Raw genomic sequence first — 22,071 nt, 5'->3', positions numbered from 1 at the left:
TGCATGTGTACTGTCAAACACTGCTAGAATGAATGCAGCATGATTACTGCCCCTGGTAAAGAAATAAAGAAAGGAGAGAAATGCCCTTCATTCACCACAAGCTGTCAATTTTTTGGGTGCCGTTTCTTACATTTTGACAACGCTGGCTACTGCATGGCCACACACTAATGAACAAGCTCATTCTGCCTTCGTCTATAGCCCCAAAAGAGAAGAGATACGTCATCAATGGTCAGCAGCAGCAGCAGCAGCAGCAGCCAGATTACCCCTCTACTGGCCAGTGCATTCCACCACATTTTTTCCAAATCTGCTCTGTACAATGCATGTGCCGTCCGTCACCTCTCCCGGATTTCAGCAAGATGTCACGTAGCACGAGTTTGTTCCCTGCTCTATTTCCACCACTTCATGTTGGTTCCACTGCGCTGCCCTCAACTATTTTGGGCCCACTGTTCAAGCCTCTCAGTCTGGAACCACTCGCACAATGCAATCCTTGCGAGCTTTTCTTCCGAGCGGAAGCTGCAAACATAGGGTATGCCAAAAGCACACCAACCCATTCTTATTCGCGTGATAATTTCTTTCTCAGGGTGTGTATATGTGACTGTTGCTAGGCCTAAACACTATATGCACTCTTTTTACTGAGCACCTCTGGCGCTTTGCTGCCCATTGTGAACTGCTGCTGCTCTCCATCTCCCCAGCTCTATTGAATCAACCTTGCGACGCTCATCAAGCAGCAGCAGGGAGGCCAGCATTCTCTCGCTCTTCCCTGCAAACATTTCCCAGAGTATCAATTCATTTGGCGTTGCTCCATGCCCTGGCCGCACACTGCCTAGCTACAGAACTACTGACGTCTCGCCTGCATTGAATGACCTTTTGTAACTGTATGAAGGTCATATGTAGTGGCTAGTAGTAGTATATCCCACACATTTCCCTACAGCCTGATTGATAACATAATCTTGGTATGTTGTTGAATGTCCGCTTCAAATGCATGCCTGTCCTCTGGGTCGACTGAAGCAAGCAACGGATGGTAAGCTAATCAGTCTGCAATTCTTTCAGTGTTTTACATTGCCCTTACTCTGATGGGGTGGAGAAACACGTCCATGACCTCTCATGTCATGCTCGACCACATATGCACGCTCACTTTGCGTGCCATCATGGCACCTGCACTGTTTCAATTAAGGTCGTTTCATGCAAAACATCCCAGACTCCAAAAGCGACCACCACTGATTCTTTTGAAAAAAAAATTGGGCCAGTTGGCAATTGTGTGAACACAGTTTCAATGTTTCTGGTCATGTGAGTGCTCTTTGAAATTTCCATGAAGGAGCAAAAGTTGGTTGGAGTTAAAACAGTAAAATCATATGTGAAACAGGGCACAGTGGCAAATCTTATTTCCAAATATTTCACTTGTCTTGTTCTTTCATGCGACTTGATTAATGAAACCATGCAAGAGTTTTCCAACTTTCCTTGCCTCAGTAAAAAAGAAAAATTTTCCCTTTTAAAGAAATTTTTTACATAAATTTTATTTAAGTTACAGCCACAATAATTTTTCTGGCTCTTGCCTGCTGATGTAGTTTACGCTAAAAATAATTCAAAATCGGTGAACAGAGTGTGTTTTCAGAGAATTACTTCAAAAGTTCAAGAAAAGTGACCTTTTCCTGAGACTGAGGCCTATATTAAGGATCAAGACCTTCCACATAAAAATAAGTGATACAGCTCATTATAAAAATCAACTTCTTAGCTTGTAATGTAGAAATTTTAATTCGAGTAAATTAAGATTTACAAAATTTTTGAATTTCCCAACCAGCCTCATTGGTTCGCACTGCCAAATTGTGCCTTCACTGCAGAACATATCTTCACCGCCGATTTTTTTTTTTTGCATACATACTCATGCTTGCCCTATGCCAAGCGAACATGTGCTGAATCGGCTGCTTGGTTCATGTCAGTATAAGTACATCTTAAGCAACGTATTTTCGTCACTTAACACTCAATTTTTGTGATCGACGTGACACCTTCTGCAGTGGTAGTTAGTCATCAACTTTGCCTGTCCTATGCAGAGGCAGAAAAATCACATGGTCATTTCTTCTGCCCTGTCTCACAGCAGAATGACAACATGGCCTGAACGGGAAACTTCTCTACATTTGTCACCTTTGCTTTTCGTTCTCATTTACTCATCTTTTCAACATTTGAATTTTTAATTTCTTGGGCATTTGAGTTTGATTTGATGGCAACATGAAGCATTCAAGATGTCGCTGGTCTGAAGCTGTGGAACTCTCATTCCTTTGCCTGCAATCGCCATGGCGAATCTCGAAGCCAGATTTGTTCATATTTTTTGTGCAGTAAAAGCTTGGTAATTCCAACTCCAAGGAAACGGTCCGAATCATCTACTGACCCTGAAAAAACTAACCTTAAGCAGCATTACTTACGCATAAAAGACTGTCGAGGACTGCTTGCATCACGATAAATTTTTTTCGCGAAAGACCAGGCTCCTGAGTTTGAGATGAGAAGAGCGTGGCAATGACTATTTTTCACACTTCCATCAATGCTTTACTGCGTGCATACTGTTGGAAGCATCGAAGTAGAACTGCTCCAAAATCGTAAGAGCCTCCCAAATCCTTTATGGTGCGACTTGGTGGAGCTCCATCGCTGCCATGTCACATCCATCATAATCGCACCATCGTGTGTATGGAGGCTTGACTGCACAAACAGCGAATGGCACATGACGAACGCAAGTTTTTGCGCACTGGAAGAACGAAACCATGTGGACGAAAGCAAAGGAAACTGCAGCAGCGCCAAAGCAACGAGCAAAAAAAAAAGGGGGGGAATAAAATGTCAGCGACGTGGCAATCAGCATGCAAAACGGCATAAGGTTTGTGGTTTATGGTGGTTTAACGTCCCAAAGTGGCTCAGGCTGTGAGGGACGCCATAGTGAAGGGCTCCGCAAATTTTGACCAGCTGGGGTTCTTTAACATGCACTGACGTCGCACAGTACATGGGTCTCTAGCATTTCGCCTCTATTGAAATTCGACCTCTGAGGCCGGGATCGGGTCCGCATCTTTCGGGACAGCAGCGGAGTGCCATAACCACTGAGCCACCGTGGCGGCTCAGCATACCAAACTGTGCTCACGTGGGTTAGGTTGACTGGCAGATGCTGGCTGGTGGAGCTGCCATCGCTGCAGGCTGGCGCGAAGTTCAGGAAAGTGAAACCTAAACTAAGCAGTTGGAGCTTAATCGGAGATGGGGCCATTTGTGACGCCCGCCATCATCGCGCACACGAGAAGTGCACAGGCGACTCTAGAGCATGAAATTCAGGTTTTGAGTAGGGCTATTTCGACGATTTCTTGCTGTGCCAGTCATACCTGGACGCTGCTTCCTTCCGGTGCCCGTTCGAATTAATTGGTGCAAGACCCGTAGCATTAGAATTAGCAAACATCTGATGCCACAGATTTATATGGGCACTGGCCAGGACCGAGCCGGCAGTTCAAATTAACAAGCTTTTACTGTATTTGGCACCCAGATTACTGCAATTCCCTTTGCATTATTTTTTACCGAGGCAAACAGAATCTCTTGTGATTGAATCTGATCCTGATGTGGCCTTTGTAGGCTGGCTCTTGCTGCAAGATGTTTCAGTGTCACATGTACTTTTGTAGTGTGAAAGTAACAATTGTTCCTGTGAACAAGAAATTGTTGCGTGAAAGGAACAACAACGAGTTGAGATTTCTGTTAGGGACTGCCTCACCATTGTCATTCCATGCCGAAATGCTGCTGATGGTGGAATCCAAGTCCAGCAGGGGAAGCAGCTGGCCAAGGTAGGCCAGAAAGTCAGGGCCCAGCAGAACACCTTCTTCTATCACTATGAAGTGCGCCTGGAAGAGACGACGCTGTGTGCTTGGATGCGTCAACACCGTGCAGCAAGGGGACCCCCCTCTACACAACCTGTTCCCAGACCACAAAAGAGGAGAGGCCTACCTTGCCCCCGCCCAGAGAAAAATTTCGGGACATTGCATAACGATATGTTACAAACCTGGACTCAAGCAAGTATCAGGGACTGTAGAAGCTTGGGCAAGTTGGTGTAACATTGTTTTACAGCAGCGCAAGGGACAAAGGACGAGACGGCACCGTGTCTGTGCACTTGTCTCGTCCTTTGTCCCTTGCGCTGCTCTAAAACAAAGTATCAGGGAGCCAAAAAGTTTGTTGAATTGAAAATTTTAATTAATAGCGAAAGAAAAGCATTTGTTTTGTATGGTTAACAGCATTCAAAACCATGCCTTTATACAATAAAGAATTAGCACAACTGAATTTTTCAAAAGTGGATCTTGGGCAAAAGTACTGGATTACAATGTGCTAGATGAAGTGCCATATCCACTTCCACAAAAGTTAAACTGCTTCTGCACAATCAGGGACTAAGTATCAACTTACAGCATCTGAATACTGGTGCTTTGCAAAGTCAAATGCTTCAGCAAGCCGGTCTGCATGAGAGAGAAAAAAAGTGACATCAGAATTGTATGATTCAAAAACTAAAAAAAAAAAACAGAATAAGCATGCGTATTGAAGAAAAAAAAAAGCACACAACACAGGACGCAGAAAAGAAGTGGCACACACAGTGCTGAACTCACGACTGACCTTTATTCAGTACAGCATGATGGCCGAATGATTACAAAAAAGATCTGTTTTATAAACTAAATTCTTCTGAGGGGAGTGCAAGTGAAGGCTTGCTCATGCAAGAAAGACCAACCTTAGTGATACGATACGCCTTGACAAGCTCACACTTGCTTTGAATGTGATGCTTGAACGGCACGGACGTGTTCTTAAATGAAAGAGTGCAGTCTTTACACGAGGCACACACACAGTGAATCGCTTGACACTAGAAGCAACAATTCATGCTCCCTAAGGTGCTTGTTTAAGCACCTACCCATTTGCCCCATGTAGCATTTTCTGCAAGACAATGGAATTCCGTACACAATTCCCATAAGCCTTGCCAAGCTGACGCGCGTGGGCGCTGTGTACTAAATTCCATTGTCTTGCATCAAGTGCTACAATGGGCAGACAGGTAGGTGATTCAACATGCGCCTTGGGAAGCATGAATTGTCGCTTCCTGACGCCCAGTCCTTGTATCTAGCAATTCACTGCACCTCATGTGAAGGCTGTCCTCCTTTGTTTAAGAACACGTCCATGATGTTGCAACTCAACTCGAGCGCTCAACGCAAGCATGAGCTTGTCGAAGCGCATCATATTAATAAGGCTGGTCTTTCTTGCATCAGCAAGCCTTCATTCGCACTCCACTCAAAAGAGGTTAATTTCTTCGGCAGATGTTTTTCGTGATCATGCCTGTAATATATTCATTTGTGTTGGTTGCCAGCAAAGTGCGCATTTGGGTGCACCTTGTGACAAGCTCAGTTGCTGCGGTATGTTCTCCTTCTTTAAGGAAAGTAATGACGCAGCAATCGTCTCACATCCTGGTGCACACTTGAACTGCGCCATAAGGGAAGAAAGAGATAAAGGACCACCTGGAGATTTTTAACATGCACTGCACACGAGCGCCTTTGCGTTTCGCATCCATCGAAATGCAGTTCCCTGAATAAAGGTCAGTCGCGAGTTCAATGTTTTGTGTGTCGCTCCTATTCTTTGTCCTGCTTTCTGTGCTGTTTTTATTTTTTTTCTTCAACATGGATTCATACCGACTAGCCCAGCTCACAATTTTTGTACAACAAGAATGCAATTTGTGTTAATTTTTCCAGTAAACAATGAGACCCTGAAGTCAACGGTTAAAAATTAATGGAGCTTCAAACATGGCAAGAATGACATGTAGGAATTCTAAAAGTTATTCAAGCCATCTGTTTGCAGGCACACGTTAGAGGCAACAAAAAGTGAAGGAACAAACCACATTTCCTGCCTATCTTGGCACTGTCTATTTGCTCAGCTGAAAAGTCAAAGAGGCGACACAGCTCCTTCACCTCTGGATTCTCAGGCAGGTAGAACACCTGAAAATTTTGAGACAAGGTGACTAGTTGAGAGCACTTCACAACTAACCAGTGCATTCAGTAAAAAAAAAACGGAAGGGGTTGAACAGCACGATTTCATGCACAATACTGAAGTCTCGATAAGAGTTACCTGCGGCTCTGCACCACAGAATTGCTAAAAGCGTTGGCCATACACGCATTACAGGGAGATAAATAGTTGGCAGATTAAACAGACTGATTTTGAAAAGGTTATTGTTGTAGCTATTGACTGTAACAGACAGTTTTAATTCAAACACAAGCGTAAGTAGAAGTACTCTTGAAAGAGGCTTGGGTACTACCTGTTAGAAAGCTCTTTTCTGATGGATCCAAGTATTTTAAAAGTACTAGCCCACGAGTTACAGTTGGCAATAAAATACAGAGCAGTAATTAATTGTCAAAACAGAAACCAAAATATGCTCTGCATTGCTATAATGCATAACATGATGATACTAATCTACAGCAAACGTTAGTAATATGCGCATCCCAATTCAGGCTATAATGCAATACAGCACCATGATATCTTATTTAGTCAACTTGGTTTGGTTCAGTTTATGGGGTTTAACGTCCCAAAGCGACTCAGGCTATGAGGAACGCCGTAGTGAAGGTCTCTGGTAATTTCGACCACCTGGGGTTCTATAACGTGTACTGACATCGCACAGTACACGGGCCTCTAGAATTTCACCTCCATCGTAATTCGACCGCCGCGGCCGGGATCAAACCCACGTCTTTCGGGTCCGCAGCTGAGCACCATAACCACTGAGCCACCACTGTGGCTTTATTCGTCAACTTCTTTCAATAGGAAGTTGTTGAAACTAATGTTTAGTAACTGCATGTCAACACACACATATATGCAGAGCAAAACACTATACTATGTATTCTGTTCTAGAGCTATTAATTATTAGAGCTATTTGTCCTCAGCAAACCTGACAGGTTCAATGTTGACAGTGGCTCCTATGTCTTCCATTGTTTTTGCAGAAAAAATGAGTGCGGTATCGTCAGCATGGTGTTAGAGACACAGGTAACTGATGGCAGCTCATACAAAGAACACAAAATGGGCCTGAAACAGAACCCTGTCAAGTGTGAAGATGAAAAGTTGTTTAAACAAACATACTTTTGACCGTTCTCTAAGTAGCTAGTTAAAAATTCCAAGGTTCCCCCTCTAAAGCCATATTGCTGTAACATTTACAATTGCAACAAAACTGAATGTGCGACTATAGCAAAAGCACTTCTGAGGTCCAAAAATAAAACTACTTCTATGTTGCCGTTATGTAATGAAGATTAGATGGTCTGTGACACTTCCATTACCACAGACAATGTTGACCTATGAGATCTAAAACCATGCTGTTACGCCATAATTATATTATATTTTCATTTCTATATTTTTTTTAGCCATACAGATATTAACAATTTTTTCGAAGACAATATATTTACAACGCTTAACAACGATATGGGTAGGTAGCTGCCAGAGTCATTCACACCTCCTTTTTTATAGGCCGGGATAACTTTAGTCCTTTTCAAGATATCTAGGTATTCGCCCTATGCATTGCATAATTAAATAACTCCATCATTATCGGTGCCAAAACATCAATGTTGTCTTTTAGAACCATGACGCTTATACCATCTTATCCAGGATCTGTACAATTCGTAAGACTGAAAATTATTGTATTTATAAATCATCTGTGGTAGTCTTAACTAAGGCTAGCATTCCAATGTCCACAAAGTATTTCTTAAAATTTTCTACTATATTAGTACTTGCCAAATCAACAGCTGTGAATTGTTGAGGTGGTTTTCCTGTTATGCTATTAACAACCTCCCACATTTTTTTCGCGTTGCCTTGCGCCTGTTGTACTCGTTAGTGAATTACTGAAATCTGTTTTTTTCTCTTGCTTGCTTTCCACAGCGACCACTCTGTTTATAGTTAAACGAAACTGTTGTATGTAAAAGCTACTGTTCTTGTGCACCTTCCACATCTGGTATCATGCGTCTTTCCCCTTCATCACGCTCAGAATAGCGGTTGTCATCCAAGGACACGTAGGATCACTTACACCTGCGGTTACGTTTCATGAACAATTTTTATGAACATTTTGTGGCTGGTGGCCTGTAACCAGGAACCCAATTATAACCACAAACCTTCATATAACTCATACTCTTGGTGAGCTAAAATTGCATATTTAGACCCTCCATAAAAACATACGCTTTCATGGTGAATATGATAAGGATACTACCATAAATAATATCCACATCCCCTTTAAGATGTCCCAGCCCCATTCAAAGGCACACCATCACTTTACCTTCAGGCTACTCAGTAAGAAGTGCATGCTAAAAATGTCACTCTGAAGATGTGCAAAGCTTTCTCCAGAAATCCCTGTAAAGCAAATGCCCACAGCGTTCTAGCTGGCCACTACAAACTGCCACCACTCACCTCAAAAATTTGTAAAGAAAGGCGACAGAGGTAGCACAGGTAAGAAAATAAAGACACGCTGAACACACAAAGCAGCCACAGTGGCTTAAGAAAATGCCAGCAAAACACCAAAGCACTGTCACAACAAGCACAAGGACAATGAAAACTGCATGCTAGCATTTTAGTAAGTACCATGGCAGACCCTGCAAGGCATCTTTCGTTAAAACATTTGGTGAGAGCCGTTATGTCCCTCCATTTCCTCCCCTCTTCTGTGCTTCCTCGTCATAGATTGCCTTGGATTGCAAATTTCTGTGCCAACTATAACTAGTACAATAGGCTTCAGTTACGTAATGACTGCTTCCCGTTAACGGCTCTCGCTGTAAAACTGCACTCACTGTCTGCAGTGGTGTGGAAAAAAGGTGGATTCTTAGCGTGACTGATGGTGGCAAGCAAATTGTTGCGTACCGTGACAAGGTGCGGATTTATCCCAGGCTGCATGACAAGGGTCTCCAGTGTGAGCGGCAGATGACGAGTGTCTTCCGCTGCAGAGCAGCAACATGCGTCACATGGGAGGCGAAGGCAAGAACTGGATCTAGTGGGAATAGTTTGCCCACACAGAAAGACTTCAATGCAGCTGACTGAACGGCTGCATACATACCACTCATTACAATGACAGCCGTTGAAAAAATCTTGCTGCCTGGAGTCTTCACACTGGGACTGGGAGACAGTGGATTGTCCACAACATCGCCTGGGATCACATAGAATAGAGCAAAGAGAGGACTCACATAACATTGGTTGCAATGGCAGGAATATGATGTTCAGCAAGACACAGAATAACTGAAATGTGCTGCTGATATTAACGTACAGAATGTGCAGAATATTGCACAACACTTGCACCTAACTCCCAAAAGTGGTGCTGACTAGCCTGACCGCATCGCAGCCACAGCTATATCCATTCAACCTCCACCAAGGCCGTCCACAATGAAAGTTCAATCATGCTGTCAGTTTCACTCCGCAGTCATTTGAGGTTAATTCTGTCCTGATCCTTAGGTCACGTTTGCACACTCGCATGCAGGTATAACTGTGTCCCAGTCAAAAGCATTGCAAAGGCTTGTGCATGCGTGTACAAATGTCAACATAATGCAACTATTACTCTCTCGCACACAACACCTTGCCTTATAATGGCGAATTAGGTATATTTGCCTAAGGCGCACCTACGATGAACAATGATCTGGACAACTTCACGGGCCATGGAAGTTGAGCATAAAGTGATTTCATCATGGCCTCGCAGTCAAATAAAAGCAAATGGAAACTTCAAAAAAGAAACAGCACATTTGGAAATGCCACAACAACAGTTTGTGATGGGCTTTTTACTATGGGTTTTAGAGCTTCTAAAACCAATATGCATTTTGAAGCTATCAAAGACCTTCTGCTTTCAATGTTTCCCGCTTTGCGATGTTGCGATGGTTGCACACATTCCTTTCACTTCCAGGATTTGTGCATCACCTATTGGGATATACAGCTTCCCGAAGTCTTCCAACTTGTGCACCTGAGAGTAGAATCTTTGCCCTCTCACACACAGTCTTACATAGTGGACTGCACTGCACTTGCATATGCAATAATATGCCACATAATAAGAACTTCCATTTTTAGTGTGTTTTCTGCTCCCGTTACAAAAAAATAAGGAAGAAACGAATAGTTGCCATCAGCATCCTCCTCGACAAAGACCGCCAAATTGCTACTAAGAAGAGCCATGCATCCTTCTCTATGCATCTTTCTCTGTGCATGTGGTCGAAGGAAGATTCATTCCAGTCCGCAACAGTCACTCGACCAACATTAGGTGGGTAGGGTCCGAATTCATCCGCGGCTGAAAGCAGGTTAGTGCAATGCATTTCTTTAGGAGAGCTCCCCAAGTGGAACACCTGTCCTGTGTACTCGCTTGGCTGTGCTCAGGTGGACATTGATAGCAACTACTATCGCTCTGTTCCATCCATTCTGTCCTACAACAAAATTACCAGCTTGGAGTCATGTACCTGAGCAGAATGAGGGGAAGTGGGGGTACTTCTCACAGAAACGCCTCCTCTCCAAATTCTCCTGAGGCCTGGGGTCAGGGTGGATGCTTCTGCCAGACACTTTGGGCGGGGAAGGGGCATTGAAAGAGACACCAAAAACGCAATGAACTCACTCAGTCCAAACGCTGCACTTTGCCTCCAAAACACTCACTCTGGAATGGTATGCAGGACCGGATGTTGTGAGGAACAGCCCAACCCTTGGCTTCCACAAAGTGAAGCTGTTGGGGAGAGAGACAGCACCACACCTCTCATTTGCAAGTAGCCAAGACACATCGCGCTTCCTCGATGTCAGTTTCGCGAGTCCTGCAGTGTTGAGACAAACTTTTGCAGTGACGACCATCCGCGGCAACCCCACTTAACGCCACTCACAGGTCGTTCGCACAGCACTGTCAAGGTGTGTGTGTGTGTGTGTAGGCAGGGCCCCATATTGCACGTCACGTGCCAGCGCATTGCTTTCCAAAGAGTTAAAAGTGCATATGTGGAAAGCGCACCCACTCATTGACTGAGACTTTATTTTTGAAGAACCCTGGGGCCGCATTTTCACCTGATGCAGCAGCGCAGAGATGCCCAGATATCGGCATTATGCACATTGCCTGCGTCATGCAGAGAGGCGTGTGGTGTGCCTCCTCGTGCACTTGGTCACAGCTGTGCAGTAGAAGGATTGAGATCAGAAAGAGACGCATGGCTACCCTCTGGGCGGCTTCGGTATGCACGAAGCAGGATGGAATTCAAAAATCAGACAACATACACGCAAACAGCTGCTGCTGTGGTAACAAAAAAAGAGACAATGAAAAAAGAAGACTAGCCTAATGCCATTTTAAAGTACTACAATGTGAGCTGCTTTCATGCTCTCAGTCTTCGGCTTTCGGCTCACTTCATGCATAATGCAATAAATGCTCAATTTGCAATTACCCTTCAGTACAACTTTCTGCTGATGAAATGCTTCATTATGCTATTTGGGAATGCATCTCGTGCAACAGACAACAAAAGACAGCAGATGGACAGCAGGACAAGCACTACTCTCAAATGGCTTTTATCGACGGCTCACATATTTGCAGTTTTTTTTTCACATGCACAAAAAAAAAAAACCGCACGCACTCATTTTAGAGATAATGCACCCAAAAACAAAATGCATCAGATATACCTATCCAAAAAAAAAGGCTGCTGACGCACTCCGACCCTTTATTACGGATGTGGAGCATGTTGTTGACTCTCTCGATTTCCCGTGTCTTTTTAGCAAAGGTCAGTAGGTTCCAGGCCATTTTCAAGACTTGCAGTGAACTACCAAGTTCGATTCAGTCCCCCTATCTAGCTAAGTATTTTTTATGCTCACAAAGGTGCACATTAAGACAATGTGCGGACTGACCAAAACACATTTTGTTTCTTTAAAAGAGATTTATTGCCTCAGGGCATCAATGGGCTAAGTTGTGATGAAGGATGCAGTAATGATTAAAGTAATAGAAACAGGTTAGCTGATTTTATTAAGTCCAATGCACATTTTCTCACAAGAGAGCGGTATTTCATAGGCAATCCCCATCTTGCACTCACCATAGCACAAACTTGCTTTCTTTTGTCTTAATGCACACCTTTGGGCAAAGGGTTTTCAGCCTTCATAGCGCCAAAAACATCACGGGAACTTTGTGTTTACTGTCCGCTGTTCTCATGCCGTGAGTCACACGAAGTAACTATAGTTCTACCTGTGGCCTTTTATCAATTTCCCTTTCTTTTCTTTACTTTTTTTTTGCTGCTTCATTTGCGCAACTCACACTCTTTAATTTTTTGCACCAAAGTTTCTGCTACCGCAGATAAAAGTGACTGGGGGAAACCGGCTGATAAAGGCTTAGAAATCTGGGAGGCATAGCTTTGCTGCACTCAACGACAACAGGTTTATGGTTTATGGGGGCTTAATGTCCCAAAGCAACTCATGCTATGAGGGACCTCGTAGTGAAGGTCTCCGGAAATTTCGACCGCCTGGGGTTCTTTAACGTACACTGACATTGCACAGCATACGGGCCTCTAGAATTTCGCCTCCATCAAAATTCAACTGCCGCGGCCGGGATCAAGCCCATGTCTTTCGTGTCACCAGCCGAGGGCCATAACCACTGAGCCACCACGGCGGCCACAACAACACTTCTTGATAGCTTCCCCCATGCATATGGTTACAACAGCCTTTTTTATCATTTTCGACTGAACTGAGCCACACAGCATTATTTATTTTCAGACATGATGCTTATAGCCCCAGCAAACCTGTCCTTCTAGAAGGAAAATTTGAAGACCAGATCAGATGTTGCCTTAATCAGGCCTTTCGCGAGCATGAAAAATGCTTAGACAATGAGACAGGAGTGAAGTTGGTAGTGCACTGCAAGTCTTGCAAATGAACTGCAACATGCTCATCTTTGCTAAAAAAACACGCTAACTGGCAATGACCCATTCCACATCTGCAGGATGGAGTCAGATTGTGTCGGCAGCCGTTCGGTGAAACAGTACTTTAGAGAATAGGTTTTATATACAGTAAAACCTAATTGACATGCTTTTAAGAAACTGTGGGAAGAAACTATTATCTGGGAAAACGTATGATACAAACCGCTTAATTTTGAAAAATGTAACTGTTGAATGAGGCACAAAGGCATTTATCGGCAATTCATAAAAATGTAGATTAGCAATTCTTGGCACAAGATCTCAACAGATTCTTTTCTAGTACTTGCAGAATTCAGACCGCGTTTGCGCTGTCTTAAGCGCGGAAGAAACTTTGTAACACATCTTGTACGTCGACGGCAATGACGAAAGTAACCAAAATCATGTCTTCCTCGTCATTTTCAGATCCTTTGCCCTTTTGCACCTAAGTATTGCAGGGAAGCCACCACAGCGGCTGATTGTTGCAGTGTTTTTAAAGGGACCCTAAAATCATTTCGATGGGAATTTCTAGAGCAACATATCTGTAGAAGTGGTCTTCGTGGTATTAGGGCAACACACCTCACCGCGCCTCCCCTACCCAGATGACGTCAGTGGGCAGGAGAGCCAGCCTTCAAGCTTGCCCCGTCTGCACACTGATGTAATCGGAGACGGGGACGCGTGGTGAGGTGTGTTGCCCTAATCGGTTGCAAGAAACTGATAGCAGCGATTTTCAAAAATTATTTCTAAATTATAGGCTCCCCACAGAGCTTTCAAATTTGACTCGAATACCCACAAAGAGAACATCTACAGCTCTGTTGCATCAGAATATGTCCATCGAAATCATTTCAGGGTCCCTTTAAGGGGGCTGCAGGTCTTGAAATTAACATTTTTATTATTAAAGATATAATAAAATTAGGTGTGTATATGTGCTTGTTCTTTCTGTTTTAAAAATATAAATAGTTTTAGTATATCTCAATTAGTCCTCATATCATAGGAAAATAACTGAAGCCTAAGTAGTTAAATTCTTACGGGTAGCTAAGACAATTTATTTTCTGCACTTCTTGGTTGAGATTGAAATGGGGCTGTAGCCAAAGAATGGTGAGTTGGGCGAGTTGTATGTAGTTCATTTTGGCGGTTTTTTTGTCCCCTTTCTGTGTCCTTCGTCCGTTCGCGCTGAATTTTACCGCCAAAATGAACTGTAGCCAAAGACCTGCCATCTGGAGCTATGCTAAATATATTGTTGTTGCAGTACATCACCATATAAAAATGTTAAATTTTGTCCAAACACCATAATTATGAAGCATAGTTAGGTGACATTACGTTTCACAAAACTTGAAATGTTTGACTCAGCCAACTGATAACAGCATAGCTCTGCAGTTTGTTTCCTTCTGAATTAAACACTATAAGATTAACTGAAACTGCACTATAAAAACACAATAAAAACTTCCGTAAGGCTAGTCATGTTGGCAAAAAACACAAAGCTGAGAAAATCGCATTTGAAATGCACGCGCCAGCCATTCGAAGATCATTGTAGAAGCCTAAAAAAAAAAAAAACAGCGGAGGTCGTTCCAAAAATAGTTCACAGTAGAGAGCAATACCAGGTAGGCTGGTGCATGGTCAATACTGTGGTAGCATTGCATGTTTGTACTGTAGCTGTTGCTGCCACTGCTACTGTACTGAGTTGCTTCTGACTACTTACCTACCGACTTACTTGTCAGTTAGTGCACACAGTTCCCACCCCAAGGTTCGCTTCCCTGTGCTGTGCGAACTGAATTTTGTTCTTCTGAAATGTCTAAAGAATTGACAAAGCTGTTCGAGGAGCTCAAGCTTGAGCTTCGTGACTTACGCGACACCCTCGAGCGAGATCTCAGAAAAGATATGAGAAATGAAAGCTAGCCTGCGCTATATAAACAAGCGTTACGAGGATATGAAGGACTCAGTGAGTCGAGTAGAAAAAGAAAATGTGGAACTCAAGCAGGTTTTGCAAGAAGAGCGTGAAGCCCTCCGTGCGAACTTGAAGGACCATAAAGGTAAGCTTGTTCAAAATGAACAATACTCCAGGCGCTTCAACATTGAAGTAAAAGGTGACGAAAGTAGAAGGCGCCGACCAAAAGAAAGGATGGGATGACGGGTTTCCCGACCAGACGGGTTTCCGTCAGACTCTAGACTTGAAGTAAAAGGTGTCCCGGAAACACCAAGTGAAAATGTATTGGACATGACCAAGAAATCTCAGCACAGTCAATGGCGTCCCTCTTGATGACGACGACATCGAAACATGCCATCATGTTCCGACCAGAGATGAAGATAGGCCATCGAACATTGTCATACAGTTTGCAAGAAGGGCGAAACGTGACTCATTCCTTGACAAAGCAAAGAAGCATAACATAACTCTTGAAGAACCAAAGCTTGAGGGCAAAGCTACCATATACACAAATGAGCGTTACGTATGTCCTACTTTAAAGCGCTTGTTTGGTAATGCTAAGAAGAAGGAATGCAAGTGGAAATACATTTGGACAAGGAATGGAAAGATCTTTGTGCACAAATCAGAAACGGAAAACTTTGTACCAATAACACATCTTGATGACTTGTCTCGAATCATTTAAACATGATCTTTGCTTTTTAGCAAAAGGAAAAAAGAAATCAAAATGGGTGTTGACCCACGTGAGGTGAAAAACTTTGTCGCAAAAAATATGCGCTCGTCCTTTCATCTCAATGTACGCTCGCTAGCTAACAAAGAAGATGATCCAGCCATCGGTATCTCTTTTGACATCATCATGTTGAGAGAGACTTGGTATACACAGCGATCATGTGGTTTTGAACTGCCAGGGTATCAGCTATTCCCTCTCAGTCGTCAGGATAAGCGTGGAGGCAGCGTTGCACTTTTAGTGAAAGACAGTATACAATGCGAAAGCATTAACGAGTTTTGCGCCATGATACCTGATTATGAGGTACTTAGTTTGCGCAGTAAGGGATGCATTTTTTCTGTAGTACTATATGGCCAGCCATCAGGTGATGTAAGGAAGTTTCTTTCTTTCTTAGATACGTTTTTCAATCTTGTGGCAGAGCAAGCAGTAGACTTAATTCTTGGCGGAGACATAAACGTGAACATGCTAGCACCTACGTCCATTCAAAAAGAAATGCAATCATTGATTACATCCAGAGGTCTTCCAACGTCATTACCCAGCCGACACGAATTACACAGGAAAGTACTTCTTTAGTAGACGTATTTATAACAAACATAAATGTGGACTGTACACAATTTACAACGACATTAGCGATCAGTTGGCCTTATTCTTGTTAGTCGAGAAAGCTTGCCATATCTCCAAGGTTCGTCTTGAAAATTGAATATATATTCAAGTGATAACATCGCCACATCTTGACACGTTCCATGATGCCATCAGGCAACAAGCAGGGGCTAGGGTTTATCAGTCTAGCTACGCGCATGCAGCCTACAACAACTTTATTGAAGTTTTCATTCACGTATATCACTTAAATTTTCTTTTCAAATTAGTAAAGAAGCCACGCAGGACATGCAAACCGTGGTTGCCGTATGAGCTCCTTAAAATGATTCGACAAAAACTACCCTATACGCCCAGTTCATAAAAAGTAAGGAAAAGCAATATTTACAAAATTCAAATCATATTGCAACAAACTTATGTCAATGCTAAAAAAAAACGAAAGATAGGTACTACCTAAACAATTTCTGCAATGAAAATATGCGTAGATCAGATGTAATTTGGAACTTGCTTTTGCACCCCAATATCAGTGGATCATTTCGTGATGTTATAGAGCATGTTGTCAAACATCTCTCCAGTTGTGCATTAGCGGATGCATTCAACAGATATTTTGTTCAGCAGGGTTGCGACAGCAGTGTGCTCGCTAGCAGCATGAGCTCAGGCACAGGAGCATACATGATCCATAACAGCACTCCTAATTCAATTTTTCTTGCTCCAACAGACTGCGCACAAGTTTTCTCATGCACCTATGCCATTAAAAACGGGAAATCTAAAGACACCAATGGAATACAAATCGTCCCTGTGAAGCATGTGCTCGACCTAATTTGCCCTGTTCTAGCACATGCCTATAATCTTGTATTTGCTGCGCTGCCAGTGAATAAAGTTAGATGAAGTTTAGCACTAGTCCTGTGTGCCTCTATCTTGTGTTCGTCTTGGTTGCGCTACAGTTCTTTTGTTACGAACGATATGGGGTTTACTTATGTTCTGGGCCCGTTATGAGGGCTCTGTCTTTTTTCCTCTCAATAGAGCTGTTCCGCCGCTGCAAAACTGGCGGATTGGTGGTTACATCCATCACCTCGCCAGAGGTGCTGGAGGACTGTGGAGAAGCCGCAGTCGTGTTAGTTTCAGGCCTCCACCCCCCGGGAGGGGAAGTCCTGCGGGATGCCGACTGGGGCGTGGATGGCCCTGCATAGGCTCTGTGAAAGTGACCTCAGCAGGTGCCGGAGTGATGTGTTGTGCTAAGCCCGTGCACACCACCTCAGCGAAGTTGGGTTTTGCTGTGAAGGAGAAGGTGTTGGTGAGAGTGCAAATTGCCTCCTTGCTTCTTTAAATGAAATGTTTTCTTTGTTCTTTATGGTGATTATTTCCTTTTCCTTTTTCCAGGACAGGCACGCCCTGGAGTACGCAGTGTGGTCTCTTTCGCAGTTTGCGCAGCAGCGTAGGGCTGCGTCACATTCCGCAGAAAGGTGGTCCTTCGAAGCGCATTTTGTGCAAGTTTTGCAGCTGCGGCAACTCTGTGAGCTGTGGCCAAACTTCTGGCAATTGAAACATCGGCGGGGATTGGGTATGTAGCGTTTGACATTGACTTTCAAGTATCCAACTTCGATAGTTTCGGGCAAGGTGCTGGTGTTAAATGTGAGGACCATGTGCTTGGCATCTATTTCTTTGTTATCCTTGCGGATTTTGATTCAGTGAACGTCAATTACATTCTGGTTGGTGAGCCTTGAAGCATTTCGGCTTCTGTTAAATGAAAGAAGTCACTTTCTGAGATAACGCCTCGGACTGTGTTAAGGGATCCTTGGGGAGTACGGAAACAGTGGTGTCCCTTATGGAAGCAGTGTTTGAGAGTTTCGAGCACTGGATGCTCTCGTGCAGTTCAAGGAGTAGGTCGCCGCTGGCCATTTCTGATACCTTGTAGTCAGAGCCCAAAGTATCTGTTAAGCGTTTGGACACAAGAATTGGTGATATTATTTGGGCTTGCTTTTGTTCGCATTCACTGTGTATGACGTGAAACTTTCAGAATGCCGATTTCTTTTTCGGAAAAAAATCATCTGCTTCGTTCCGCCCTTTTTTGAGCGAGCGATCAGGTTTGGAGAGTAGGCGAGCCAGAAAAAAATTTAGTTTTTCGGTCATGGTACCAGCCATCCACCATGCAGCCCAACTAGGGGACGACACGGGAGCTTGCCAGCAAGCCCTGCCCAGCCCAGCTGTACACCCTACCCTATAACCAAATATGACACAACTCAGGGTAGTTGGTCACACAAGGTTAACCCTCACCGCCAGGAAAGAAGGAAAAGCCAAGAAGTGAGTAGGAGATAGGAGAGTTGTGAGAAAGAGATAGGAAAGTGAAAGCTGGAGGGGAGGATAGGAAAAGGCGACTACCGATTTCCTCCGGGTGGGTCAGGCCTTAGGTGCTGGCTACAGAAAGCTGGGGCCAATGTGGTGTGCTGCCTCCGGCGAGGGGCCTTAAAGGTACAAATGCTCGGCATCAGCTTAACCACCAGGATCCCCTTTTCCCCGAACACGACGATGCCGCGCGCGGCTAAACGCGGGTGCTCAGGTCCATGGTGCTGCACTGTTCACCATCATCCCCCTGCGGGGATGCCCCTACGGATGCTCAGGAATCTGTGCTGTTGCCACTCTCCAACATCTGCCAGACGCAGATGCGGCCCTGCGGGGTAATAGTGGCGAAGGGGCCCAGCTTTCATACAAAACCAAGATGGCGGCCATCGGGAACGCAGTCAATTCCTGCCGCATTTTGCTCCAAAATTGCCATTTCCGGGCTTCATAGGTGCGAAATATATAGATATTTTAGTAGTTTGAGGTTGAATTTAGACCTTGAAACTTTTTAAGGAGGAACTTTATAGTGTATTGATCACGAATACGCCATTTTCACAAAACCGAAATTTTTGCATTTTTTTTATCATTTCAATACCCGCGCCTCACCTTAACGGCACAGGGTAAGAAAACATTTTTTCTAATCTATTTTTTTTTTTTGCAATTTAAGAAGTTCGCATCCTTCTGCACGTTTCACAGTCGCAGTTCTTAGAAAGTCATATTTCGGACTAAAAAGCACTTTTTCCGAAACCAAGTAGTGAGCAACCATGCCCCTTTTTTGGATACCCTTGGCGCTTATCCTCAATTTTTACAATTAAAAAATTCCATTACCAGATTTCAAAGCATGTCTGAAATCAGCTACATACAAAAAGTGATCTGGCAAATATTGTATAGATCTTGTCTTTTTCAGCCAAGACAATCCTGAGAAGGTCCGCACATTTTTTCCAGTGTTTCTGCAACCATCAAACATCTGCGTTTGCATGCTTTTCCTTTCTAGAAGTATAATACTTAGCACCTGTGTTCGTCTGTGTTGATGAGATGCCTAGAGCAAAGAAGGTCTTCAACAAGCGTTAATTTCGTGGCAACCGTTACACTCACGCAATGTATTGAGACGTCAAATGCAGAACCCTCCAGCTCCTCAACATCGAAGCTTACAAGTTTTTCTGTGTGCTTCCAGGAAGAGGATGTGCTTCAAAGCAGCAGAGAGTATGCCCTAAAGGACAGGAAAGTTATTAGTGATGTAATTTCAGAGTTTTGTGTGCAGACTGTGCAGTGGAGGTGTTGAACTCGTAAAAACTGCAACAAAAAGGGTAGGTGTAACAAAGAACGTGTTTGTTAGTCTTCAGACCCTAATTTTATACGCAACCACAAACAAAGTCTGCTCGGTGCATTCAAGAAGCACTGAAATAAGCTCCAAAGCGACCTTAGGAAGGCTAAAAAACCGAAGTTAAATGGCAACAAAATTCAAGGAAAAGAACTAGCTAATGCAATGAACAAACACTTCACGCACGTTCCAGCGCATCCAACAATAACAAAAGATAGCAGCATCCGTGATGCACCAATTTCAAACACTATCTTTTTCCAACCAACAGATTTGGCAGAGGTTAATTATCTAATTATCAAGGCCCTTATGCAAATATGAGAAAAGGTTTACTTTTTCAACAATATTCCATGCCAAGAATTACCACATAAAATTTCTTCAAGTATTACACAAATAAAAAAAATATATGTGCAGCACGATTACAGTTATGGTGGGTATAACTTCAGACATGCCAAATGACTCGCACTTAAAATAAGAATGAATTATGAAAAACAGCTGTCTGCTTTCTAATCAGTAGATATATTTAATAAATTTGCAGAAATTGTTAAGTATGCCTGTTCTAAGCAGGTGTTCAAAAAACAGGTTAAAGAAATATTGCAGAGTGGAAATATCTGCTTCCATGATTACAAATATTTTTTTTACCTCGATGTAATTATGTAATTCAGTTGGTGCAATCACTCTCGTTGGACAAGACCTTCTTGTGAGGTTTGTTTTCTTAGTGCTTGCTCTCCTTCGTTTCATTCCGCTTCACAGACTGACAATAATTTTCTCTGTTTTACTTTAACACAAGTATGCTAACTGCTTTGCATATAGTACTAACAGCACACATTTCCAATTTTAGTGGTATCCGTTGTATAAGATTTTTGCTTTGTATAGACGATTACTCATTATGTGAGAGTGCTACCTCGGTGGATTTTTTGTACAATTGGTTGCTCAACTCTGAATGTAATCATTCTGTAGCTTTCTGTGTTTGCTGTCGATTCTGTACACGAGGGGGCTGGGACCTCCGTCAGGCACTCAAATGTCTTTAGTTCCAGCCTCTCCTCGTACTTCAATAGTAAAGAAAAAATAAAATCCTGAAAAAGAAAAGGATGGTGCTGTCCTTTCATTCAATGATGGCAGTTTTGAAGTTGTGTGAACTGAATCGCACAACAAAATCAAGCAGCTGAGGGAAGCTGACCACAAGCGAATGTACTTTGCGGACTGAGCAGCACAACAGTTCACAGAAGAGGCCCAGCAGGCAAAGCGACAAGACAAAAAAAGAAAACATGACATCAACACTGACTACTAAGCTGGAGGTTATTGTACTGTTTCTGAGAATAAAGAAAGAATAAAGAAAGAAAAAAAAATAATAATAACTGTGATGGTGTTTGTGCAAGCAAGAAATTGCTTTTAGCCACTTTTTACTTTAGGATCAATTGTCTCTAAACAATGTTTTTTATTACAAAAGTACCATTATTCCCTACACCTTTTATGATAGACGCCTGACTTTTTTTTCAACTGTCTACATAAGTGTTGGCATCTGCTGCACTACAATTAAAGAATTGTACACAGAAGTTTTCTCGTTACATATTTTTAAACACACAAAGAAAGCCAAAATTTATGTATTAGATGTGACAACTTCAATAAAAGCCTAATTTTCAACTGGTTTTAATAAGTCTAGTACACTAGAAGGGGCACAAAATTTGAAACAAAATGATATATGTATTACTTAGGTACTGCTATTTGTTAGTAAGCAGCATGTTCCTCAATGTGGCTAAAAATGCATGGGAAGTATGGGGCTTACCTGTGCCCTTTAAGGTGCACTAAAAAGGATTCTGAGCTCATCTTTTTATCGCGGAAACTCTATCTGCATGCTCCGAGAATTCTTAAAACTGTGAATTATTGTCCTGTGTGGCCAATTTTCCTAATAAATGGAAATAAACGTCCTGGTATCTGCTTTTTTTTTTTTTAAATCACCTCCGAAAAGAGGAAGAGTCAGCCAGTGTGTGGAGTGCCTTTCAGCCAGCCGCATGGCAGCTTGCTACTCAACCATCGGTGGGCTGATACGTAGCAATTGGCGAAAAACTAAGAGTCCAAACGTATTTTTCTTTCTGTGGGCCTAATTTGTGGTGTAGTCTGCGACTGAAACTATTCATTCATAGAAACCTAAAACAAAATAAAAGTGAAAGCGAAGCCGCCACACGACTGGCTGAAGGGAATTCCACGTATTGTATGACTCCTCTTCTTTTCGGAAAGGAGTTTAAAAAAAAGAGGCGCGAGCTGGGACGTTTAATTTGATTTGAGTTCCTGCGCAAAAAAAATGATTTCAGATTCCTCT

General features: G+C 43.0%; 1 protein-coding gene across 3 annotated transcripts in view; it reads right to left on the bottom strand.

Annotated features, from left to right (window-relative positions):
- The window catches only part of LOC144098255 (protein O-linked-mannose beta-1,2-N-acetylglucosaminyltransferase 1-like), a 49,758-nt gene that overhangs the window by 13,095 nt on the left and 14,592 nt on the right, over positions 1–22,071 (bottom strand). For all 3 annotated transcript variants that reach the window (XM_077630760.1, XM_077630762.1, XM_077630761.1), the window contains exons 9-15: positions 10,615–10,681; positions 10,425–10,523; positions 9,050–9,139; positions 8,857–8,933; positions 5,873–5,972; positions 4,411–4,460; positions 3,731–3,857 (exon numbers count right to left, since the gene is read on the bottom strand). In XM_077630760.1, the coding sequence (XP_077486886.1) occupies positions 3,731–3,857; positions 4,411–4,460; positions 5,873–5,972; positions 8,857–8,933; positions 9,050–9,139; positions 10,425–10,523; positions 10,615–10,681 (610 nt within the window). The remainder of the gene's footprint in view (positions 1–3,730; positions 3,858–4,410; positions 4,461–5,872; positions 5,973–8,856; positions 8,934–9,049; positions 9,140–10,424; positions 10,524–10,614; positions 10,682–22,071) is intronic.

The sequence above is a fragment of the Amblyomma americanum genome, chromosome 7 (genome assembly GCF_052857255.1).
Source record: "Amblyomma americanum isolate KBUSLIRL-KWMA chromosome 7, ASM5285725v1, whole genome shotgun sequence".
Classification (NCBI taxonomy): Eukaryota; Metazoa; Arthropoda; class Arachnida; order Ixodida; family Ixodidae; genus Amblyomma; species Amblyomma americanum.
The sequence above is the reverse complement of the archived record's forward strand: the minus strand, read 5'-3'. Positions and strand labels throughout refer to the sequence as shown.